Source organism: Ranitomeya imitator, chromosome 1 (assembly GCF_032444005.1).
Source record: "Ranitomeya imitator isolate aRanImi1 chromosome 1, aRanImi1.pri, whole genome shotgun sequence".
In the NCBI taxonomy this organism is placed as follows: domain Eukaryota; kingdom Metazoa; phylum Chordata; class Amphibia; order Anura; family Dendrobatidae; genus Ranitomeya; species Ranitomeya imitator.
Genome location: NC_091282.1, coordinates 287,705,369 through 287,724,603, shown reverse-complemented (window position 1 = coordinate 287,724,603; position 19,235 = coordinate 287,705,369). Strand labels below are relative to the sequence as shown.

The 19,235-nt window shown below is 47.4% G+C and overlaps 2 protein-coding genes across 3 annotated transcripts in view; one reads left to right on the top strand and one right to left on the bottom strand.

Moving 5' to 3' along the window:
* The window catches only part of TRMT2A (tRNA methyltransferase 2 homolog A), a 109,144-nt gene extending 98,687 nt beyond the window's left edge, over positions 1-10,457 (bottom strand). Inside the window, exon 1 of the mRNA XM_069756109.1 lies at positions 10,260-10,457. The gene's annotated coding sequence lies outside the window, so the exon portion shown is untranslated. The remainder of the gene's footprint in view (positions 1-10,259) is intronic.
* RANBP1 (RAN binding protein 1) overlaps positions 10,382-19,235 on the top strand; it is a 66,047-nt gene continuing 57,193 nt past the window's right edge. Inside the window, exon 1 of one of the 2 annotated variants that reach the window (XM_069756112.1) lies at positions 10,382-10,719. In XM_069756112.1, the coding sequence (XP_069612213.1) occupies positions 10,705-10,719 (15 nt within the window). In that variant the 5' untranslated portion in view covers positions 10,382-10,704. The remainder of the gene's footprint in view (positions 10,720-19,235) is intronic. The other variant, XM_069756110.1, reaches the window with a different exon arrangement.

Genomic DNA, 19,235 nt, shown 5'->3' with positions numbered 1-19,235 from the left:
CACAACATGGTAAAACCAATGGTGTCGTTCAAAAGTAAAACTCGTCCCGCAAAAAATAAGCCCTCACATGGCCAAATTGACGGAAAAATAAAAAAGTTATGGCTCTGGGAAGGAGGGGAGCGAAAAACGAACACGGAAAAACAGAAAATCCCAAGGTCATGAAGGGGTTAAAGGGAACCTGTCACCCCGTTTTTTCAGATTGAGATAAAAATACTGTTAAATAGGGCCTGCGCTGTGCGTTACAATAGTGTATGTAGTGTACCCTGATTCCCCACCTATGCTGCGAAATACATTACCAAAGTCGCCGTTTTCGCCTGTCAATCAGGCTGGTCAGGTCGGGTGGGCGTGGTCAAATCAGGCTGGTCAGGTCGGGTGGGCGTGGTGACAGCGCTGTTTTTCCCCAGCTTTACGTTGGTGGCGTAGTGGTGTGCGCATGTCCCAGTGCCGAATCCACTTGCGCGCACGTGAATTAACAGCGAGCGATCTGCGCTATTACTGTCTTCAGTGGGGGCGGCCATCTTCCTATGCAAACTCGGCTTCAGGAAAATGGCCGCCGCGATCTCTTCTGCGCACGCGCGGCATCCCGCGGCCATTTTCCTGAAGCCCCGTGCAGCAGAGCACTCCATCTGCGCACGCGCGGCCCCAGGAAGATGGCCGCCTGTTGTGAATTCTGTTGTCAAGCTCCCTCCTGTGCTCATGAATGGTACTTCGGCTGGTTCTGTCCATGGGCTTCCTCTGGTGGTGGTGAGTGGGGCTGTGGCTTCTGATGTTCCTTCCACAGGTGACGAGGTTAATTCGTTAGCTGGCTGCTCTATTTAACTCCACCTAGATCATTGCTCCATGCCACCTGTCAATGTTCCAGTATTGGTCTAGTTCACTCCTGGATCGTTCTTGTGACCTGTCTTCCCAGCAGAAGCTAAGTTCCTGCTTGTTTTTCTCTGGTTTGCTATTTTTCTGTCCAGCTTGCTATTTTGATTGTTGTCTTGCTTGCTGGAAGCTCTGGGACGCAGAGGGAGCGCCTCCGCACCGTGAGTCGGTGGGGAGGGTCTTTTTGCGCCCTCTGCGTGGTCTTTTTGTAGTTTTTTGTGCTGACCGCAAAGCTACCTTTCCTATCCTCTGTCTGTTCAGTAAGTCGGGCCTCACTTTGCTAAATCTATTTCATCTCTGTGTTTGTAATTTTCATCTTTACTCACAGTCATTATATGTGGGGGGCTGCCTTTTCCTTTGGGGAATTTCTCTGAGGCAAGGTAGGCTTTACTTTTCTATCTTTAGGGCTAGCTAGTTCCTTAGGCTGTGACGAGGCGCCTAGGGAGCGTCAGGAGCGCTCCACGGCTATTTCTAGTGTGTGTGATAGGTTTAGGGATTGCGGTCAGCAGAGTTCCCACGTCTCAGAGCTCGTCCTATATTATCAGTAACTATCAGGTCATTCCGTGTGCTCTTAACCACCAGGTCCATTATTGTCCTGACCACCAGGTCATAACAGCCGCCCCCACCGAAGACAGTAATAGCGCAGATCGCGCGCTGTTAATTCACGTGCGTGCAAGTGGATTCGGCATTGGGACACTGGGACATGCGCACACCACTACGCCACCAACGTAAAGCTGGGGAAGAAACAGCGCTGTGACCACGCCCACCCGACCAGCCTGATTTGACCACGCCCACCCGACCAGCCTGATTGACAGGCGAAAACGGCGACTTTGGTAATGTATTTCGCAGCATAGGTGGGGAATCAGGGTACACTACATACACTAGTGTAACGCACAGCGCAGGCCCTATTTAACAGTATTTTTATCTCAATCTGAAAAAACGGGGTGACAGGTTCCCTTTAACCCCTCTGTGACCTTAGACGTACTATCCCGTCGAGGTGCCCTGGGCTTATCTGACCCTGGACGGGATAGTACGTCATAGCCGATCGGCCGCGCTCACGGGGGGAGCGCGGCCGAGTGTCAGCTGCTTATCGCAGCTGACATCCGGCACTATGTGCCAGGAGCGGTCACGGACCGCCCCCGGCACATTAACCCCTGGCACACCGCGATCAAAGATGATCGCGATGTGCCGGCGGTGCAGGGAAGCACCGCGCAGGGAGGGGGCTCCCTGCGGGCTTCCCTGAGCCCCCCGCAGCAACGCGATGTGATCGCGTTGCTGCGAGGGTCTCCTCACCTCCCTCCCTGCTCGAGCCCCGGATCCAAGATGGCCGCGGATCCGGGTCCTGCAGGGAGGGAGGTGGCTTCACAGAGCCTGCTTAGAGCAGGCACTGTGAAGGCTGCAGCGCTGCATGTCAGATCAGTGATCTGACAGAGTGCTGTGCAAACTGTCAGATCACTGATCTGTGATGTCCCCCCCTGGGACAAAGTAAAAAAGTAAAAAAAAAATTTTCCAAATGTGTAAAAAAAAATAAAAAAAAATATTCCAAAATAATGAAAAAAAAAATATATATTATTCCCATAAATACATTTCTTCATCTAAATAAAAAAAAAAAAAACCAATAAAAGTACACATATTTAGTATCGCCGCGTCCGTAACGACCCGACCTATAAAACTGTCCCACTAGTTAACCCCTTAAGTAAACACCGTAAGAAAAAAAAAAAAACGAGGCAAAAAACAACGCTTTATTATCATACCGCCGAACAAAAAGTGGAATAACACGCGATCAAAAGGACAGATATAAATAACCATGGCACCGCTGAAAGCGTCATATTGTCCCGCAAAAAAAGAGCCGCCATAGAGCATCATCAGCAAAAAAATAAAAAAGTTATAGTCCAGAGAATAAAGCGATGCAAAAATAATTATTTTTTCTGTAAAATAGTTTTTATCGTATAAAAGCACCAAACCATAAAAAAATGATATAAATGAGGTATCGCTGTAATCGTACTGACCCGAAGAATAAAACTGATTTATCAATTTTACCAAACGCGGAACGGTATAAACGCCTCCCCCAATAGAAATTCATGAATAGCTGGCTTTTGGTCATTCTTCCTCACAAAAATCGGAATAAAAAGCGATAAAAAAATGTCACGTGCCCAAAAATGTTTTCAATAAAAACGTCAACTCGTCCCGCAAAAAACAAGACCTCACATGACTCTGTGGACCAAAATATGGAAAAATTATAGCTCTCAAAATGTGGTATTGCAAAAAATATTTTTTGCAATAAAAAGGGTCTTTCAGTGTGTGACGGCTGCCAATCATAAAAATCCGCTAAAAAACTCGCTATAAAAGTAAATCAAACCCCCCTTCATCACCCCCTTAGTTAGGGAAAAATAAAAAAAAATGTATTTATTTCCATTTTCCCATTAGGGCTAGGGTTAGGGCTAGGATTAGGGTTAGGGCTAGGGTTAGGGTTAGGGCTAGGGTTAGGGCTAGGGTTAGGGCTAGGGTTAGGGCTAGGGTTAGGGCTAGGGTTAGGGCTAGGGCTAGGGTTAGGGTTAGGGCTAGGGTTAGGGCTAGGGCTAGGGTTAGGGCTAGGGTTAGGGTTAGGGTTGGGGCTACAGTTAGGGTTGGGGCTAAAGTTAGGGTTAGGGTTTAGATTACATTTACAGTTGGGAATAGGGTTGGGATTAGGGTTAGGGGTGTGTCAGGGTTAGAGGTGTGGTTAGGGTTACCGTTGGAATTAGGGTTAGGGGTGTGTTTAGATTAGGGTTTCAGTTATAATTGGGGGGTTTCCACTGTTTCGGCACATCAGGGGCTCTCCAAACACGACATGGCGTCCGATCTCAATTCCAGCCAATTCTGCGTTGGAAAAGTAAAACAGTGCTCCTTCCCTTCCGAGCTCTCCTGTGTGCCCAAACAGGGGTTTACCCCAACATATGGGGTATCAGCGTACTCAGGACAAATTGGACAACAACTTTTGTGGACCAATTTCTCCTGTTACCCTTGGGAAAATACAAAACTGGGGGCTAAAAAATAATTTTTGTGGGAAAACAAAAAGATTTTTTATTTTCACGGCTCTGCGTTATAAACTGTAGTGAAACACTTGGGGGTTCAAAGTTCTCACAACACATCTAGATAAGTTCATTGAGGGGTCTAGTTTCCAATATGGGGTCACTTGTGGGGGGTTTCTACTGTTTAGGTACATTAGGGGCTCTGCAAACGCAATGTGACGCCTGCAGACCAATCCATCTAAGTCTGCATTCCAAATGATGCTCCTTCCCTTCCGAGCCCTCCCATGCGCCCAAACGGTGGTTCCCCCCCACATATCGGGTATCAGCGTACTCAGGACAAATTGGACAACAACATTTAGGGTCCAATTTCTCCTGCTAACCTTGGAAAAATACAAAACTGGGGGCTAAAATATAATTTTTGTGGAAAAAAAAATATTTTTTATTTGCATGGCTCTGCGTTATAAACTGTAGTGAAATACTTGGGGGTTCAAAGCTCTCACAACACATCAAGATGAGTTCCTTAGGGGGTCTACTTTCCAAAATGGTGTCACTTGTGGGGGGTTTCTACTGTTTAGGTACATTAGGGGCTCTGCAAACGCAATGTGACGCCTGCAGACCATTCCATCTAAGTCTGCATTCCAAATGGCGCTCCTTCCCTTCCGAACCCTCCCATGCGCCCAAACGGTGGTTCCCCTCCACATATGGGGGTATCAGCGTACTCAGGACAAATTGGACAACAACTTTTGGGGTCCAATTTCTCCTGTTACCCTAGGGAAAATACAAAACTGGGGGCTAAAAAATAATTTTTGTGGGAAAAAAATTTTGTTTTATTTTTATGGCTCTGCATTATAAACTTCTGTGAAGCCCTTGGTGGGTCAAAGTGCTCACCACACATCCAGATAAGTTCCTTAGGGGGTCTACTTTCCAAAATGGTGTCACTTGTGGGGGGTTTCAATGTTTAGGCACATCAGTGGCTCTCCAAACGCAACATGGCGTCCCATCTCAATTCCTGTCAATTTTGCATTGAAAAGTCAAACGGCGCTCCTTCCCTTCCGAGCTCTCCCATGCGCCCAAACAGTGGTTTACCCCCACATATGGGGTATCAGCGTACTCGGGACAAATTGGACAACAACTTTTGAGGTCCAATTTCTTCTCTTACCCTTGGAAAAATAAAAAATTGGGGGCAAAAATATAATTTTTGTGAAAAAATATGATTTTTTATTTTTACGGTTCTGCATTATAAACTTCTGTGAAGCACTTGGTGGGTCAAAGTGCTCACCACACATCCAGATAAGTTCCTTAGGGGGTCTACTTTCCAAAATGGTGTCACTTGTGGGGGGTTTCAATGTTTAGGCACATCAGTGGCTCTCCAAACGCAACATGGCGTCCCATCTCAATTCCTGTCAATTTTGCATTGAAAAGTCAAATAGCACTCCTTCCCTTCCGAGCTCTCCCATGCGCCCAAACAGTGGTTTACTGCCACATATGGGGTATCAGCGTACTCAGGACAAATTGGACAACAACTTTTTGGGTCCAATTTCTCCTGTTACCCTTGGTAAAATAAAACAAATTGGAGCTGAAGTAAATTTTTTGTGTAAAAAAGTTAAATGTTCATTTTTATTTAAACATTCCAAAAATTCCTATTAAACACCTGAAGGGTTAATAAACTTCTTGAATGTGGTTTTGAGCACCTTGAGGGGTGCAGTTTTTAGAATGGTGTCACACTTGGGCATTTTCTATCATATAGACCCCTCAAAATGACTTCAAATGAGACGTGGTCCCTAAAAAAAAAATGGTGTTGTAAAAATGAGAAATTGCTGGTCAACTTTTAACCCTTATAACTCCCTAACAAAAAAAAAAATTGGGTCCAAAATTATGCTGATGTAAAGGAGACATGTGGGAAATGTTACTTATTAAGTATTTTGTGTGACATATCTCTGTGACTTAATTGCATAAAAATTCAAAGTTTGAAAATTGCGAAATTTTCAAAATTTTCGCCAAATTTCCGTTTTTTTCACAAATAAACGCAGGTACTATCAAAGAAATTTTACCACTATCATGAAGTACAATATGTCACGAGAAAACAATGTCAGAATCACCAGGATCCGTTGAAGCGTTTCGGAGTTATAACCTCATAAAGGGACAGTGGTCAGAATTGTAAAAATTGGCCTGGTCATTAACGTGCAAACCACCCTTGGGGGTAAAGGGGTTAAAATTAATGATCCAACCCAACTCCTGCAACATTGAAGTCACCATTCCTAACTGGTCAGTGCAGTGTGATTCCGAATGTCCCACGATTAATAAGTCATCTAAATAGGGAACTATCAAGATGTCCTGTTCATGAAGGTGCGCCATGACTTCTACCATTATCTTAGTGAAAACACGGGGTGCAACCGCGACACCAAAGGGAAGTGCTCGGTATTGGAAGTGCTTTATTGTGCCATTAATTGAAACTGCCACCCTAAGGAATTGCTGGTGGTCTACGTGTATCGGGACGTGATAATAGGCATCTTTCAAATCTAAGACAACCATGAAGCAATTGTTAAACATAAGCTTTATTGCCGTCTTTACAGAATCCATCTTGAAAGAAGGTACCAGAAGAAATTTATTTAAGCCTTTTAAATTAATGATGGTACGTAAGGACACATCAGGTTTTTTAAATCAGGAAGGGGGGGGGGGAAAAAACCCTTACCTCTTTGTATTGTTGGTACATTAACCAGCACTCCTTTTTGCTGAAGTTCCTGGACTTCCGAATCTAGTGCTAATTGCTCTGCAGAGGAAGAACGGACAGGTGTTAGACAAAATTTATCTTGAGGAAACCTTTGGAACGCGAACCTTAGACCAGTTGCAATAATACTGAGGACCCATGGGCTATTGGAAATCTTCAACCAGGCATGGTAGAAGGCTGAAAGTCTTCCCCCCACCTGGCCCAGCAGTCATTGAGGCGTTTTATAGTCCCGAGAGGTGTTAAACATATATCCTCTACCTCTTTTTCTGTTACTATCATATCTGGAACTTTCTCTGCTTGATCTTTTGTGGTTGAACCATCTTTTATTGTATTCCCGTCTGTATGAGGGTCTTCCTAGAAAGGGAAATCGTTTTTTTATTATCGCCTGCTTTTTCTAACAGCTCATCCAGTACTGGTCCAAACAAGTGCGCCCCCTCACACGGAATGCCACACAATTTTGATCTGGCTTGTAAATCTCCTGGCCAACATTTTATCCATAAAGCCCTGCGGGCCGCATTGGACAGGGCTGAAGTTCTGGCTGCCAACTTCACCGAATCTGCCGAAGCGTCTAAAAGAAACGCTGCTGCTTCTTGAATTATAGGAAGGGAGGCTAAAATCTCATTTCTAGGAACTTCATTTTTAAGTTGATCTTCCAGGTGGTCAAGCCACACCATTAGCAACCGTGGTGTACAAGTAGCCGCAACTGCTGGTCTCAGAGATCCCGCTGCCGTTTCCCAAGTACCCTTAAGAAAAACGTCAGCTTTTTTGTCTAACGGGTCTTTTAGATTGCCTAGATCCTCAAACGGTAGCGAAGTCTTTTTACACACTTTGGCTACTGCCGCGTCTAGCTTCGGGGCTTTATCCAATGAGGATGAAGCTTCTTCCTCGAACGGATACCACCTCTTAGATGCCAGTGGAAGTGATCCTTTCCTTTCCGGTTTCTTCCATTCCCTTGTAATTAAAGCTTTTATTTTATCAATCACCGGAAGTGATCTACGGGATTTTTTATCTAACCCCTTAAACATTATGTCCTGCATGGAGCACTCCGACTGGGGCTCTTCAATTCCCATTGTATTATTCACTGCTTTAACCAGCCGATTAATTCTATCCAGTGGTAAGCAGGAGTGCCCCGACTCAGTGTCCATGGATGAAGAGGAAGATTGAGAGGAATCTGAGCTTAGCTCGTCCGAATTTGAACTAAAGTCCGACATTGGGGACCTAATTTTTTTCCCCTTTTTAGAATCTGATTTTTGGGATTTAATAGAACGTCTGATTTCCCGTCTAACCATATCCCTTAAGGTAGACGTAAGGTCAGGAGCCTCTTCCTCTATTAAACGTTGTAAGCCAGGCTTGCACAACCTTTTCTCATAATTATCTGGGAGTGGTTCCCCACATTCACCACACTCCCTGTGTTTGGCCTTGATGGAGAGAGGGAACATAAAGAGGGGCAGAGGATCATTAAGTGAACTTTCACGCAGATCACTTACCCAGATGAGTGGTTCACGGTACTGTAGTTAGTTGGGGGTCCTTCCTGGCTGGTGATGTTTTACGCTCTGAGGACTTCTGAACCCTTTTGGCTCCACCAGCGCGACTACTGCCACTCTAGATCGCCGCTGGGAGATAGCATGGGTCTCTTCAATGGTCTGAGGCTGCTGCTGCTTCTCAAGCTGCAGTGCTTCCTGCTCCAGCGACTCCATTTGGATAAATGGGTCTGAGACACCTAGCAGCTGCCATATCCTCCTTAAATATGCCCCCAGCGGTACCTTCCCCAGATGGGGGTCAGCAGGATCTCCATATGACCTGCCCGGCACCAATGTGAGGACTGTCTTCCCCCTCCCGAGGCCGCGCCCCCGGCTGACAATTGGGCTCCCCCCCCCAGGCCGTGCAGCACCTGCTTTCGCCACCCATCCAGAGGGATACACTACGATCCGGCGCGGCTTCACCGCGCATGCCCGGACGCGTCATCAGATTGCGCCGCTGGCCGCGTCATCAGACATGCCGGCAGCTATCCAGACCGAAGCGCTCACCTCCGCAGGACACGACCGGACCCGGAAAGGCCCGCCAGACACAGCCCTAGGAGCAGGTACCACATACTTACCGGTACCTGAGGCGACGGGTCATTTAAGAAGCAAGCCGTACTGAAGGCTGCTTCTCTCGGCTGACACCTACACAAGACAGTCCCCCTGCTGTGTGGTGCTTCCTGCGTCCTGGACAGTCCGAGGTAGGGGCCCTTCCGCTACCTGCGTTGGACCACCAGGACTGGGTAGTCTTCTTTCTTCAACCTTCTTCACAAGGTCTGCCTGAAGAGGTTTGCCTGTCAGGAACAGGAAACCAACTGACGAGGGAGAGAAGTGCTGCCCTTTTTATGTCTGTAGGTTTCCTGTCCCTGAAGGGCGGATCCCCTCTCTCGTGGTGCTGTCATGGCGAGGATAGATGCATAGATGTTAGCTAGGAGAGATACATAGATATATTAGATACATATTGATTAATATATTAGACTAGATGGTGGCCCGATTATAACGAATCGGGTATTCTAGAGTTTGTATGTAGTTTATTTACAAAGTTTTCAGAATAATGCAATTTACACACAGGATTCGGCCGGCCGCGAGCAATTAGGGAAGCGTGGTTCAAATTGCCACGCAGTACATAGCACAGCCCACGCAGTACATAGCACAGCCCACGCAGTACATAGCACAGCCCACGCAGTACATAGCACAGCGATGTAATATATAGCCCAGCCACGTAGTATATAGCACAGCCCACAAAGTATACAGCACAGAGATGTAGTATATAGCACAGCCCACACACTATCTAACACGGCCCACGTAGTATATAGCAATGTGGGCACCAATTCCCTGTTACAAAAAGAATTACAATAAAAAATAGTTATATACTCACCCTCCGTCGCGACGCTCCGGTCCCAAGAGCGCATTGCGGTCTCGCGAGATGATGACGTAGCGGTCTCGCGAGACCGCAATGCATGGACCGGTCACCGGAGCGTCACAAGGAGCGGGAAAGGTGCCGGAAGGTGAGTATGATGATTTTTTTATTATTATTTTTAACATTAGATCTTTTTACTATTGATGCTGCATAGGCAGCATGAATAGTAAAAAGCTGGTCACACAGGGTTAATAGCAGCGTTACCAGAGTGCGTTACACCGCGGCATAACCGTTAACGCTGCCATTAACCCTTTGTGAGCGCTGACTGGAGGGGAGCATGGAGCGGGCACTGACTGCGGGGAGTAAGGAGCGGCCATTTTGCCGCCAGACTGTGCCTGTCGCTGATTGGTCGTGGCCGTTTTGCCCCAACCAATCAGCGACTTGGGATTTCCGTGACAGACAGAAAGACGTAAGTGACCCTTAGACAATTTTATAGTAGATACATAAATGATAGACACTTGGCTATATGATACATAGATGATAGATAGATATATTAGCTACATAGACGGATGACATACTTGGATATTGCCCCATCTACACCAATAGAGGTGCCCCAGTAGGCAGTGAGAGCAGCCAGGATGGCTCCCACGGCCCTGGCACAGAGTACTGCCCCTATCAGCACTAGTAATGCCAGCAGCACGGTCTGAGGTAAACCCTGCGTTCTCTGCGGCTCGGTAACATTTCTCTACATAACGCTTCACCGCGGTCATTACCTGCTCTAGTTCACACTCTGCCATGCATGCGTCTCCTACATGGGGGCAGCCATGTTGGTGGCGTCACAGGAAATGCGCGCTGGCATTATGTCACACGTTCCCGGAAGTTCTCCGCTTCCTCCACCACCTCATCACGTAAAGTTTAGCCCGGTGGTGCAGGCAGCGCGGCGCCCCTGCTATCCACACCCCGTCTGCGTTATAACACGCCTAACAACAGCTATTGCAGATGGAAATTGCAGCGGATATGACGTCAGTGAAGTCGCCACGGCCGCCATATTGGTAACGGCACGTCGGGACGTTCCGCAATCCAGTGCTGGAGGTTGCGGGGTGACGCACGCTTTTACGTGCTGCTAGTGGGAGGGAGGAAAAACAGCGCGAAACCTCGGAGCGAGGGCGACATCCTGCTGCCGAGACCTGTGCCGCGCAATCCGCCTGCATCCTCCCGATGGCCGACACCAAGGTGAGCGCGACAGCGGCCGGAGCCTCGCACGTAGTGGGCCCCGGGGGAGCGGCGTGCATGGGCCGGCCGGCGAGTGTCGGGGCGGGGGCCTCAGACGGGGCAACTTGTACTCATGGGCGAGGTGTGCGCTGTGGTGCCGGGGAGAACGCGGCGGCCGTTATCCACACACTGCCGGGACTTGTGGTCCACTAGTAGTCTATTGTCCCCTGTATCAGCCGAGCTCGCGTTCAGTAAGCGCCTGACTGGGAGCCTTCCATCACTACTACCTCTATCGTCCTGACTAGTCGGAGTAGTAGTAGATTCTCTCATCATCCCTCACTGCTCTTCCTGAACACCGGCGGCAGGTAACGCCGCTGATTGGCCGAGAGGAGCCACCTGACCAACTCGAACGGTTTATTGATCCCGTTACCGAGCCGCTTGTTAACCCTTTAGGCGCAGGCGGGCATTTCTGTAGGTGACACCTCTGTTACAGGCAGAAGCATGTACCTGAGCCCAGGAGAACAGGGATGAGCGGGTATTTGGCGCTGCCCATTGTGGCCGGTGTCCTGGGCGCCTCTGGCACATCCTGGGCCCTGTGACATGCATCATAGAGTCTCGGGCCTAGTAAAGCACAGATGCCCAGAGTGGCAGGTGCAAGAGTGAGGCCATGTTCACACAGTGCGTTTTTTTCTGCGGAACCGCAGCGTTTTTGCCGCTGCGGTTCCGCAGCTGTTTTCCATGCAGGGTACAGTACACTGTACCCTATGGAAAACAGGAACCACTGTGCACACAATCCTGAAATTCAGAAATAAAGCCGCGCTGAATAGCTGCGGGAAAAAAGAAGTACCATGTCACTTCTTTTTTCGGAGCCGCAGCGGTTCTGCACCCATAGACCTCCATTGTGAGGTCAAACCCGCATTAAAACCCGCAGATCAAAAATATATCTGCGGGTTTTATTGCGGTTTGTGGTGCCGAACCGCTGCAGCAGGAAGTGCGGGGAAGCGGGCGGAAGTGCGTGGGCGGAGTGTGGCTGCCCCGATCCCACCCCCCGATGCCCGCGCGCCCCCCCCCGTGTTCCGAACACAAACCCCCCCCCCCCCCCCTACCCCCCCGGGCTCCGATGCCCCCCCCCCCCCCCCCGGGCTTCGTTGCCCCCCCCCCCCCCCCCCCCCCGTGTCCTAATCTCCCCCCCCTTATACTTACCCGGCCTCCCAGTGTCCGGCCGGCCGTCTTCTCCCTGGGCGCCGCCATCTTGCAAAATGGCGGGCGCATGCGCAGTGCGCCCGCTGAATCTGCCGGCCGGCAGATTCGTTCCAAAGTGCATTTTGATCACTGAGATTATATCTCAGTGATCAAAATAAAAAAAATAATAAATGACACCCCCCCCCCCCCCCCTTTGTCACCCCCATAGGTGGGGACAATAAAAAAATTAAGAATTTTTTTTTTTTTTCCACTAAGGTTAGAATAGGGTTAGGGGTAGGGTTAGGGTATTTTCAGCCATTTTAACCCTAAAAAACTTCCTAGAAAACACACAGACTCTGCATAGAAAACTGCATAAAAAAACGGACCAAAAAAGCACCAAAAAAAGGACCTGCGTTTTCTGCAAAGAGCTGCGGTTTTTAGTCCTGAAAAAAAGGATGGAAATCAGGAACGTGTGAACATACCCTTAGGACCTTCTGCCACAGCAGAGATGAAGGGGTGAGAGAGGCCACCGGCCATTTTAAAGGGGGGGAAAACTTATTTCCACTGATCTTATGATTGTCCCTGCAGTGTTATCTTGCCATGTGCACAGACCCGCTGCAGGCGATCACTGACCTGTGCGGTCTTGTGCTATGCCCACACCCATCACCATTGGGCTCAGTGATTGGCTGCGGTGGCCATGTACGGCAGTGTCACTGAAAGACAAGTCACCAAGACCAATGGGGATCACTGGCAGAAAATGTATTTTGATTAAATTTTCTGCAATCAGTAAGGCTGTGCGCACACGATAGAACCGTGAAAAAAACCGCATCCTATTAGACTGCAATCTGCAAATTTTTTTGCACATGTTGCATTTTCTTTTCCGTGAAAAAAAATGCATCATGGTAAAAAAAAAAAAAAAAACACAGCATGTTAATTAATTTTGCGGATTTCCCGCTATTTAATGCATTGGGAAGCTCAGGGGAAAAAAACGCAAAAAAATCCACGCAAAAAAACATGCGGATTTCCTGCAGAAAAAGTCCGGTTTTGTTCAGGAAATCTCTGCAAAGAATCCTGACGTGTGCACATAGCCTAAGGCTTTCACGCTAAAAACGCTATAAAAACTCATTAAAAACGCATACATTATGCATTCTATCATTTAGAATGCATTCTGCATGTTTTGTGCACATGGATGCGTTTTTTTCCGCGGAAAAAAAACGCATCGCTGTAAAAAAAAAATGTGCATGTTCATTATTTTTGCGGATTTTCTGCGTTTTTCCTGCAATGCTATGCATTTGGGAAAAAACGCGTCAAAATCGCAGTAAAAACGCATGCGGATTTCTGGCAGAAATGTCCGGTTTTTGTCAGGAAAATTTCTGCAAGAAATCCTGACGTGTGCACATACCCTAAAACTTTTTTTTTTTAAGGGTATGTTCTCACACGTGGTATTTTTGCTTAGGTTTTTTTTTTCTGCAGTAAAGAATCTGGGGGGAAAAGCAGGATTTTCTTTGTTTTTTTTTTTCCTCCTTTTTTGTCATGCTTCATTTGTCTTGTGCGTGCTTTTAAAGTTTAGTAACAAACTCATTCTACTTTGTAAGGTTTTGGCACAAAAAAACGCATCAAAACCTGATATCTGCATTTTTTTTTCACCATCCATTACTTTCAGTGGCTGAAAGAAGTTACATGCTCTATTCTGGGGGAAAAAACAAACACTGCACAATATACTGGGGACAATAAAAAAAATAAATAAAAAAAAACAAGCTGTGTGCATGAGATTTCTGAAATCTCATAGAACTTGCTGGTACTGTAAAACGCAGCAGGGAATTTGCATTTAAAAAAATGCCACATGTGGGCATACCTGTACAGCTCTCATAATATGGGCATGGTGGGACCATTTATTTCAGCTAGGCTATCCATGGGTGTAAATACTTTATACTGATGCCCCTAATGAATGTTGTAAATACCTTCTGTTGCTGTTTTCGCCTGTGAGCGTTGCTATACTTGCGGCTGAGTCCGGGTCATGTGACCCCCAGGCTGCAGCCGCCGCTAATGTAAATTTCCAGAGTCTGGAAATTGACGTGATGTCAGCAGCAGGTGTGACCCAGCCTCCACTGGACAGCGGTCACTCATCAAGAGTGACTGGGCTGCAGGGCTGTGCTGGGGGCAGGTGGGGCTAGGCTGGGATGGGCTGTGCTGGGATGCGCGGGGGAGTCTGCGTGGCTGCGCCAGGATGTGCACGCAACCTTTGATCCTCACAAGATCTCCTTCTTTACTCCCCTCTTATCTCCTCTTCCCACAATCGTATACAAGATTTCTCTCACGTATCACCCCTACTCTGGAACTCTCTACCACAACATATCAGACTCTCGCCTAACATCGAAACCTTCAAAAAGAGCCTGAAGACCCACCTCTTCCGACAAGCCTATAACCTGCAGTAACCACAGATTGACCAAACCGCTGCATGACCAGCTCTACCCTCGCCTACTGTATTCTCACCCATCCCTTGTAGATTGTGAGCCTTCGCAGGCAGGGTCCTCTCTCCTCCTGTACCAGTTATGACTTGTATTGTTTAAGATTATTGTACTTGTTTTTATGTATACCCCTCCTTACATGTAAAGCGCCATGGAATAAATGGCGCTATAACAATATGTGCAGCTGCGCTAGGATGTGCGGTGGGTCCACTGGCCGTGCTGGGGTCTGCTTTAGGCGGGGGGGGGTGTCATTGGTGTGTGTCTGTGTGCAGGCATCGTCCGATGGGACTACAAGTCCCATCGGGCTATGCCTGCTTCAGTGACAGTGAGTGACATATTAGCAAATGATGGGACAGTAGTAGTCCCATCATCCGGCTGTGTTGAATGTAAAAAAAAAAACACATACAGTGCATACAACATGCATACATTACACACATACAACATACAGATGTGCAGCATGCCACGTGCAGGACATACATACAACATACCATCACTTGTCACTTTGATCCCCGAAGCCAGTGTCACATGTTAAAAAAATATATATATATATTAAAATAACAAGCAAACACTATACTCCCTGATCCGCAGATATCCAATTAAAACGAGTGTCCCACGACTATCTCCCATGGAGAGCAGCAGCATCAGCTGATGTGACCGCTCTCCAGGGGCTCCAGGAATACAATGATGGAAGGTATCCTTCCACAATGTATTCCTACACCCCTGTGAGAAAATAGTTCCTAGTCTCACTTCTGGCACTGCTGTGAGAAAGTTCCCACGCAGCAATGGCATAAAGCGAGACCAGTGAACTAAGGTAACCTCGCAGTGATGCACTGCAGGAGTCATTGTCTCCTGTTAGTGTGTCACTGGAGGGCCTATAGAGTGGTGACATCACCTGATGTCACTGTTCTAAAGAGATCGTCGTGGGACACTCGTTATTAATTGGACTACGGCGGAAAGTGAGTATACGGTTTATTTTAAAAATTTTGCAGGCGATCGAGTGGTTAAATTAAGAATATTAAAATGCTATTCTTCTGGCTTTTTTTTTTTTTTTAACTCTTTCACTACTCTAGGATTAATAATGGATGGGCGTCTTATTGACGCCTCTCCATTATTAACAGCTTAATGTCCCCTTACAATAGGAAGGAGACATTAACCCCTTATTACCCCATATTCCACCGCTACTCTGGAGTGGGAAGAAAGGGGCTAAGTGCGCCATTTCTGGGGCGGCTGTATGCTGGTATTTGTAGCCGGGGGGTAGGCAGTGTCCATGGCCCCTCTCTGGGCTATGAATATCAGCCCGCAGCTGTCTGCGTAGCCTTTCTGGCTATAAAATATAGGGGGACCCCACGTCATTTTTTTTTTTTTTGGGGGGGGGGGGGGGGTCCCCCTAGTTTACTAGCCAGTAAAGGCTACGCAGACAGCTGCGGGCTGATATTCATAGCCTAGAGAGGGGCCATGGGTATCAACCCCTTCCCAGGCTACAAATATTGGCCCTGGCCGTCGGCTTTCCCCCTCTGGCGCAGAAAATTGCTAGGGAGCCCACACTTTTTTTTTTTTTTTTTTTTTTAACTGAAACATTGTTCATTAATCCCTTTCTGCCAGCTGACAGAATAGTACGTCAGCTGGCAGTATCCCCCGCTTTGAGGTGGGCTCCGGCGGTGAGCCCACTTCAAAGCTGCAACATGTCAGCTATTTTCAATAAAAAAAAAAGGGGATTAACCTGATCGCTAAACGGCGTAGCGAGAAAAAAAATCAAAAGCAAAAATCGTTTTTTGTTGTTTTTTTTTGTCGCCGCGACATTGCATTAACATGCAACAACGGGCGATCAAAAGAATATATCTGCACAAAAGTGGTATCATTAAAGTCAGCTTGGCACGCAAAAAGTTAGCCCTCACCCAACCCGATATCTCAGAAAATATAGATGCTACGGGTACCAGAGAAGGCGCAATTTTATTTTTTGGCAAAATTTGGAATTTTTTTTTCACCACTTAGATAAAAAATAACCTAGATATGTTTGGTGTCTATGAACTCGTAATCACCTGGAGAGTCATAATGGCAGGTCAGTTGTAGGCTGTGTGCACACGTTGCAGATTTGGGTGCAGAATTTTCTGCACAAAATTTGCATCTCCTGGCAGAAAACGCAGCGGCATTTTTTTATGCATTTTTGCACGGTTTTGATGCTTTTTATGCAGTTTTTGTGCGGTTTTGATGCATTGTTTATGCAGTTTTGATGCATGTTTTGATGTAGTGTTTGCAGTTTTGATTCTGTTATTGGTGCGGTTTTTGATTCAACTTTTGGTGCAGTTTTGATGTGTTTTTGCACGGTTTAGATTCGTATTTTTGATGCATTTGTATGCAGTTTTTTGGCAGTTTTGATGTACGTTTTAGTGCGGTTTTTAATGCTTTTTTGTATGCGTTTTTGAAAGCTAAATAAAGATGTAGTATTGAACAAAAAAAGTTGTCTTGTCTAACCTCCTTTTACATTTGTCCAACCCACACTCCATTACACACACAGATAGATAGATGGATGAGATGGATAGATCTACATATAGATAGATCTATAGATGCATACATCTATCTATAGATATATCTATTGATAGATGTATGGATAGTGTAGGGTTCGCGTCCACTGTCCGGATTACATTCGGATTAGCTGCAGATTGGATGCTGCATACTTGTAGTCCCATCGGATGATGCCTGCGCGCACACACCCTGGCAGTCCCGCACACACCCTGGCAGTCCCGCACACACCCTTCCCTCCTCCCGAACTGCAGCGTTTCTCGGACCCACATCCGCAGCAAAACTACAGATCTTTTTTACATCTGCAGTTTTTCTGCGGATGTGCCCGACTTAATGCAAGTCTATGGTGACATGCTGCAGAAAAAAAAGCTGCATTTCGGTGCGGCCTTTTCCGCATCATGTGCACAAGTCTGCAGCTCCCATAGACTTATATTGGTTGTACACCACACTGCGGATTTGATGCAATTCTGTGTGGCAAAAAAAGCTGCGTATCTGCAATCAAATCCGCAACGTGTGCACACAGCCTTAGCATTTAGTGAATCTAGCAAAAAGCCAAGCAAAAAACAAGTGTAGGACTGCACTTTTCTCTAGTAGCCTTCCACGACAGCCACCAGGAGGTTGTCTCCATTCCCTAATGGGGGACAGGAAGCACAAGAGGTTAAAAACCCCTCCCACCTCCCATTAACCAGTGTCTTTCCTGTCCCCCATGGGGCATGGAGAGGTTCCTGGTGCGCTGCTGCGGCGGCTCTAGCAGAGTACCTGAATCAGATCTTTCGCCGGGCACTTATGGTCGGGTCCTCCGCGGCTTCCTCCTGCTTTGTGTCTCCCGTCTCCTCCGGATTCTGGGACCGCGTTCCCGGTCCTCCTGCGTCCTCTCGCGGGGACAAAGCTGGCCGGTGAGCCCACCCGGAGGCCTCTCTGAGCTCTCCGGCGTCTCCCCCTCCAGCGCGCGCTGTTCGGCGACCCGGAAGTCAGTGGCGCTCCACTTCCGGGTCGGCGCTCCTGCACAGGAGCGACACAAGTCCAGAGCAATGGATTACCGAACGGCGTGCGAGGCACGCTGCATCCTCGCACGCCTGCCTGGGACTGCGGAGGGGGAGGGGCGGCTAATTGCACACGCTGGTTGCAGACTTATTTTCTATATAAGCTGCGAAGACGTCTCAGGTAAGCCTGCTGTAAGCATGGACTCGTCTTGCCCTGCAGCTGCAGAGCCCAGCGCTCCTCAGGCCCTAGTAAGTACGGCAGAGGGTGTCCCATTTAAAGGTACATAATATACCTTTTCTTACACGGCTTCCTCTCTCATTGCAGGGAGTCAAGCCAGGCCCTAAAAACATTACCAAGCGTAGATGTGCTACCTGTAATGCGAAAATGCCACCAGATTGGGAGAAAAAGTTATGCCAACCTTGTACGGATAAAATCGTCAGAGCGGAACACCCTTCTTTGATTGATGAAATCCGCTCCTTGGTTAGGCAGGAGGTTCAAACCTCCTTGGCTACACTCGCCCCACCTCCACCTCCGCCACCATCCTCACCTGGTCCATCTCTCCCCAAAAAGAGGAAAATCCAGGAGTACTCTGAGTCAGAGTCTGAGGAGTCCTATACGTCCTCCTCTGTCAAGTGGGAAGACACGTTACCCCATAAATCTGCGGAGATCAGGAAATACCTTTTTTCCTCAGAATATATTGAGGATTTGGTATCGGCTGTGAGGAACACAATGGGGCTAAAAGAGGATTCAGTGCCTCAGTCTATACAAGACGAGCTGTTTGGTATACATACTGAAAAGCAGCCCGGGTTTCCCGTCCATAAAAGCATAATTGATATGATTAATAATGAATGGGAATTACCCGAGAAACGGCTAACAACGCCTCCAGATTTTAAGCACCGATTTCCTCTTGATGAAGACTCAATAAAATGGAACATTCCAAAAATTGATGTCCAAGTGGCTAGAGTAGCTAAAAAGACGGCTCTGCCGTTCGAGGATTCTTCCCAATTAAAAGACCCCTTGGATAGGAAGATTGAGAGTCTTCTCAAAAAATCCTGGGAAACGTCTACCTCAGCCCTCCGGTACAATATAGCATCCACATGTGTTGCCCGCTCGCTCTTCCGTTGGATAGAAGAGTTAGAAAGCCACATCTCTCAGGGTACCCCAAGAGAAGAAGTACTGGACTCTTTGCCTATCTTGCACAGAGCAACAGGGTTCCTTGCAGACGCCTCACTGGAATCTATCCGTGTGGCCGCCAGATCCTTGGTCCAGACAAATTCAGCCAGAAGAGCTCTCTGGTTAAAAATGTGGAGCGGAGATGTTACGTCAAAAATAAAACTGTGTTCTATTCCCTTTAAGGGTGAATATGTGTTTGGGCCCTCCTTA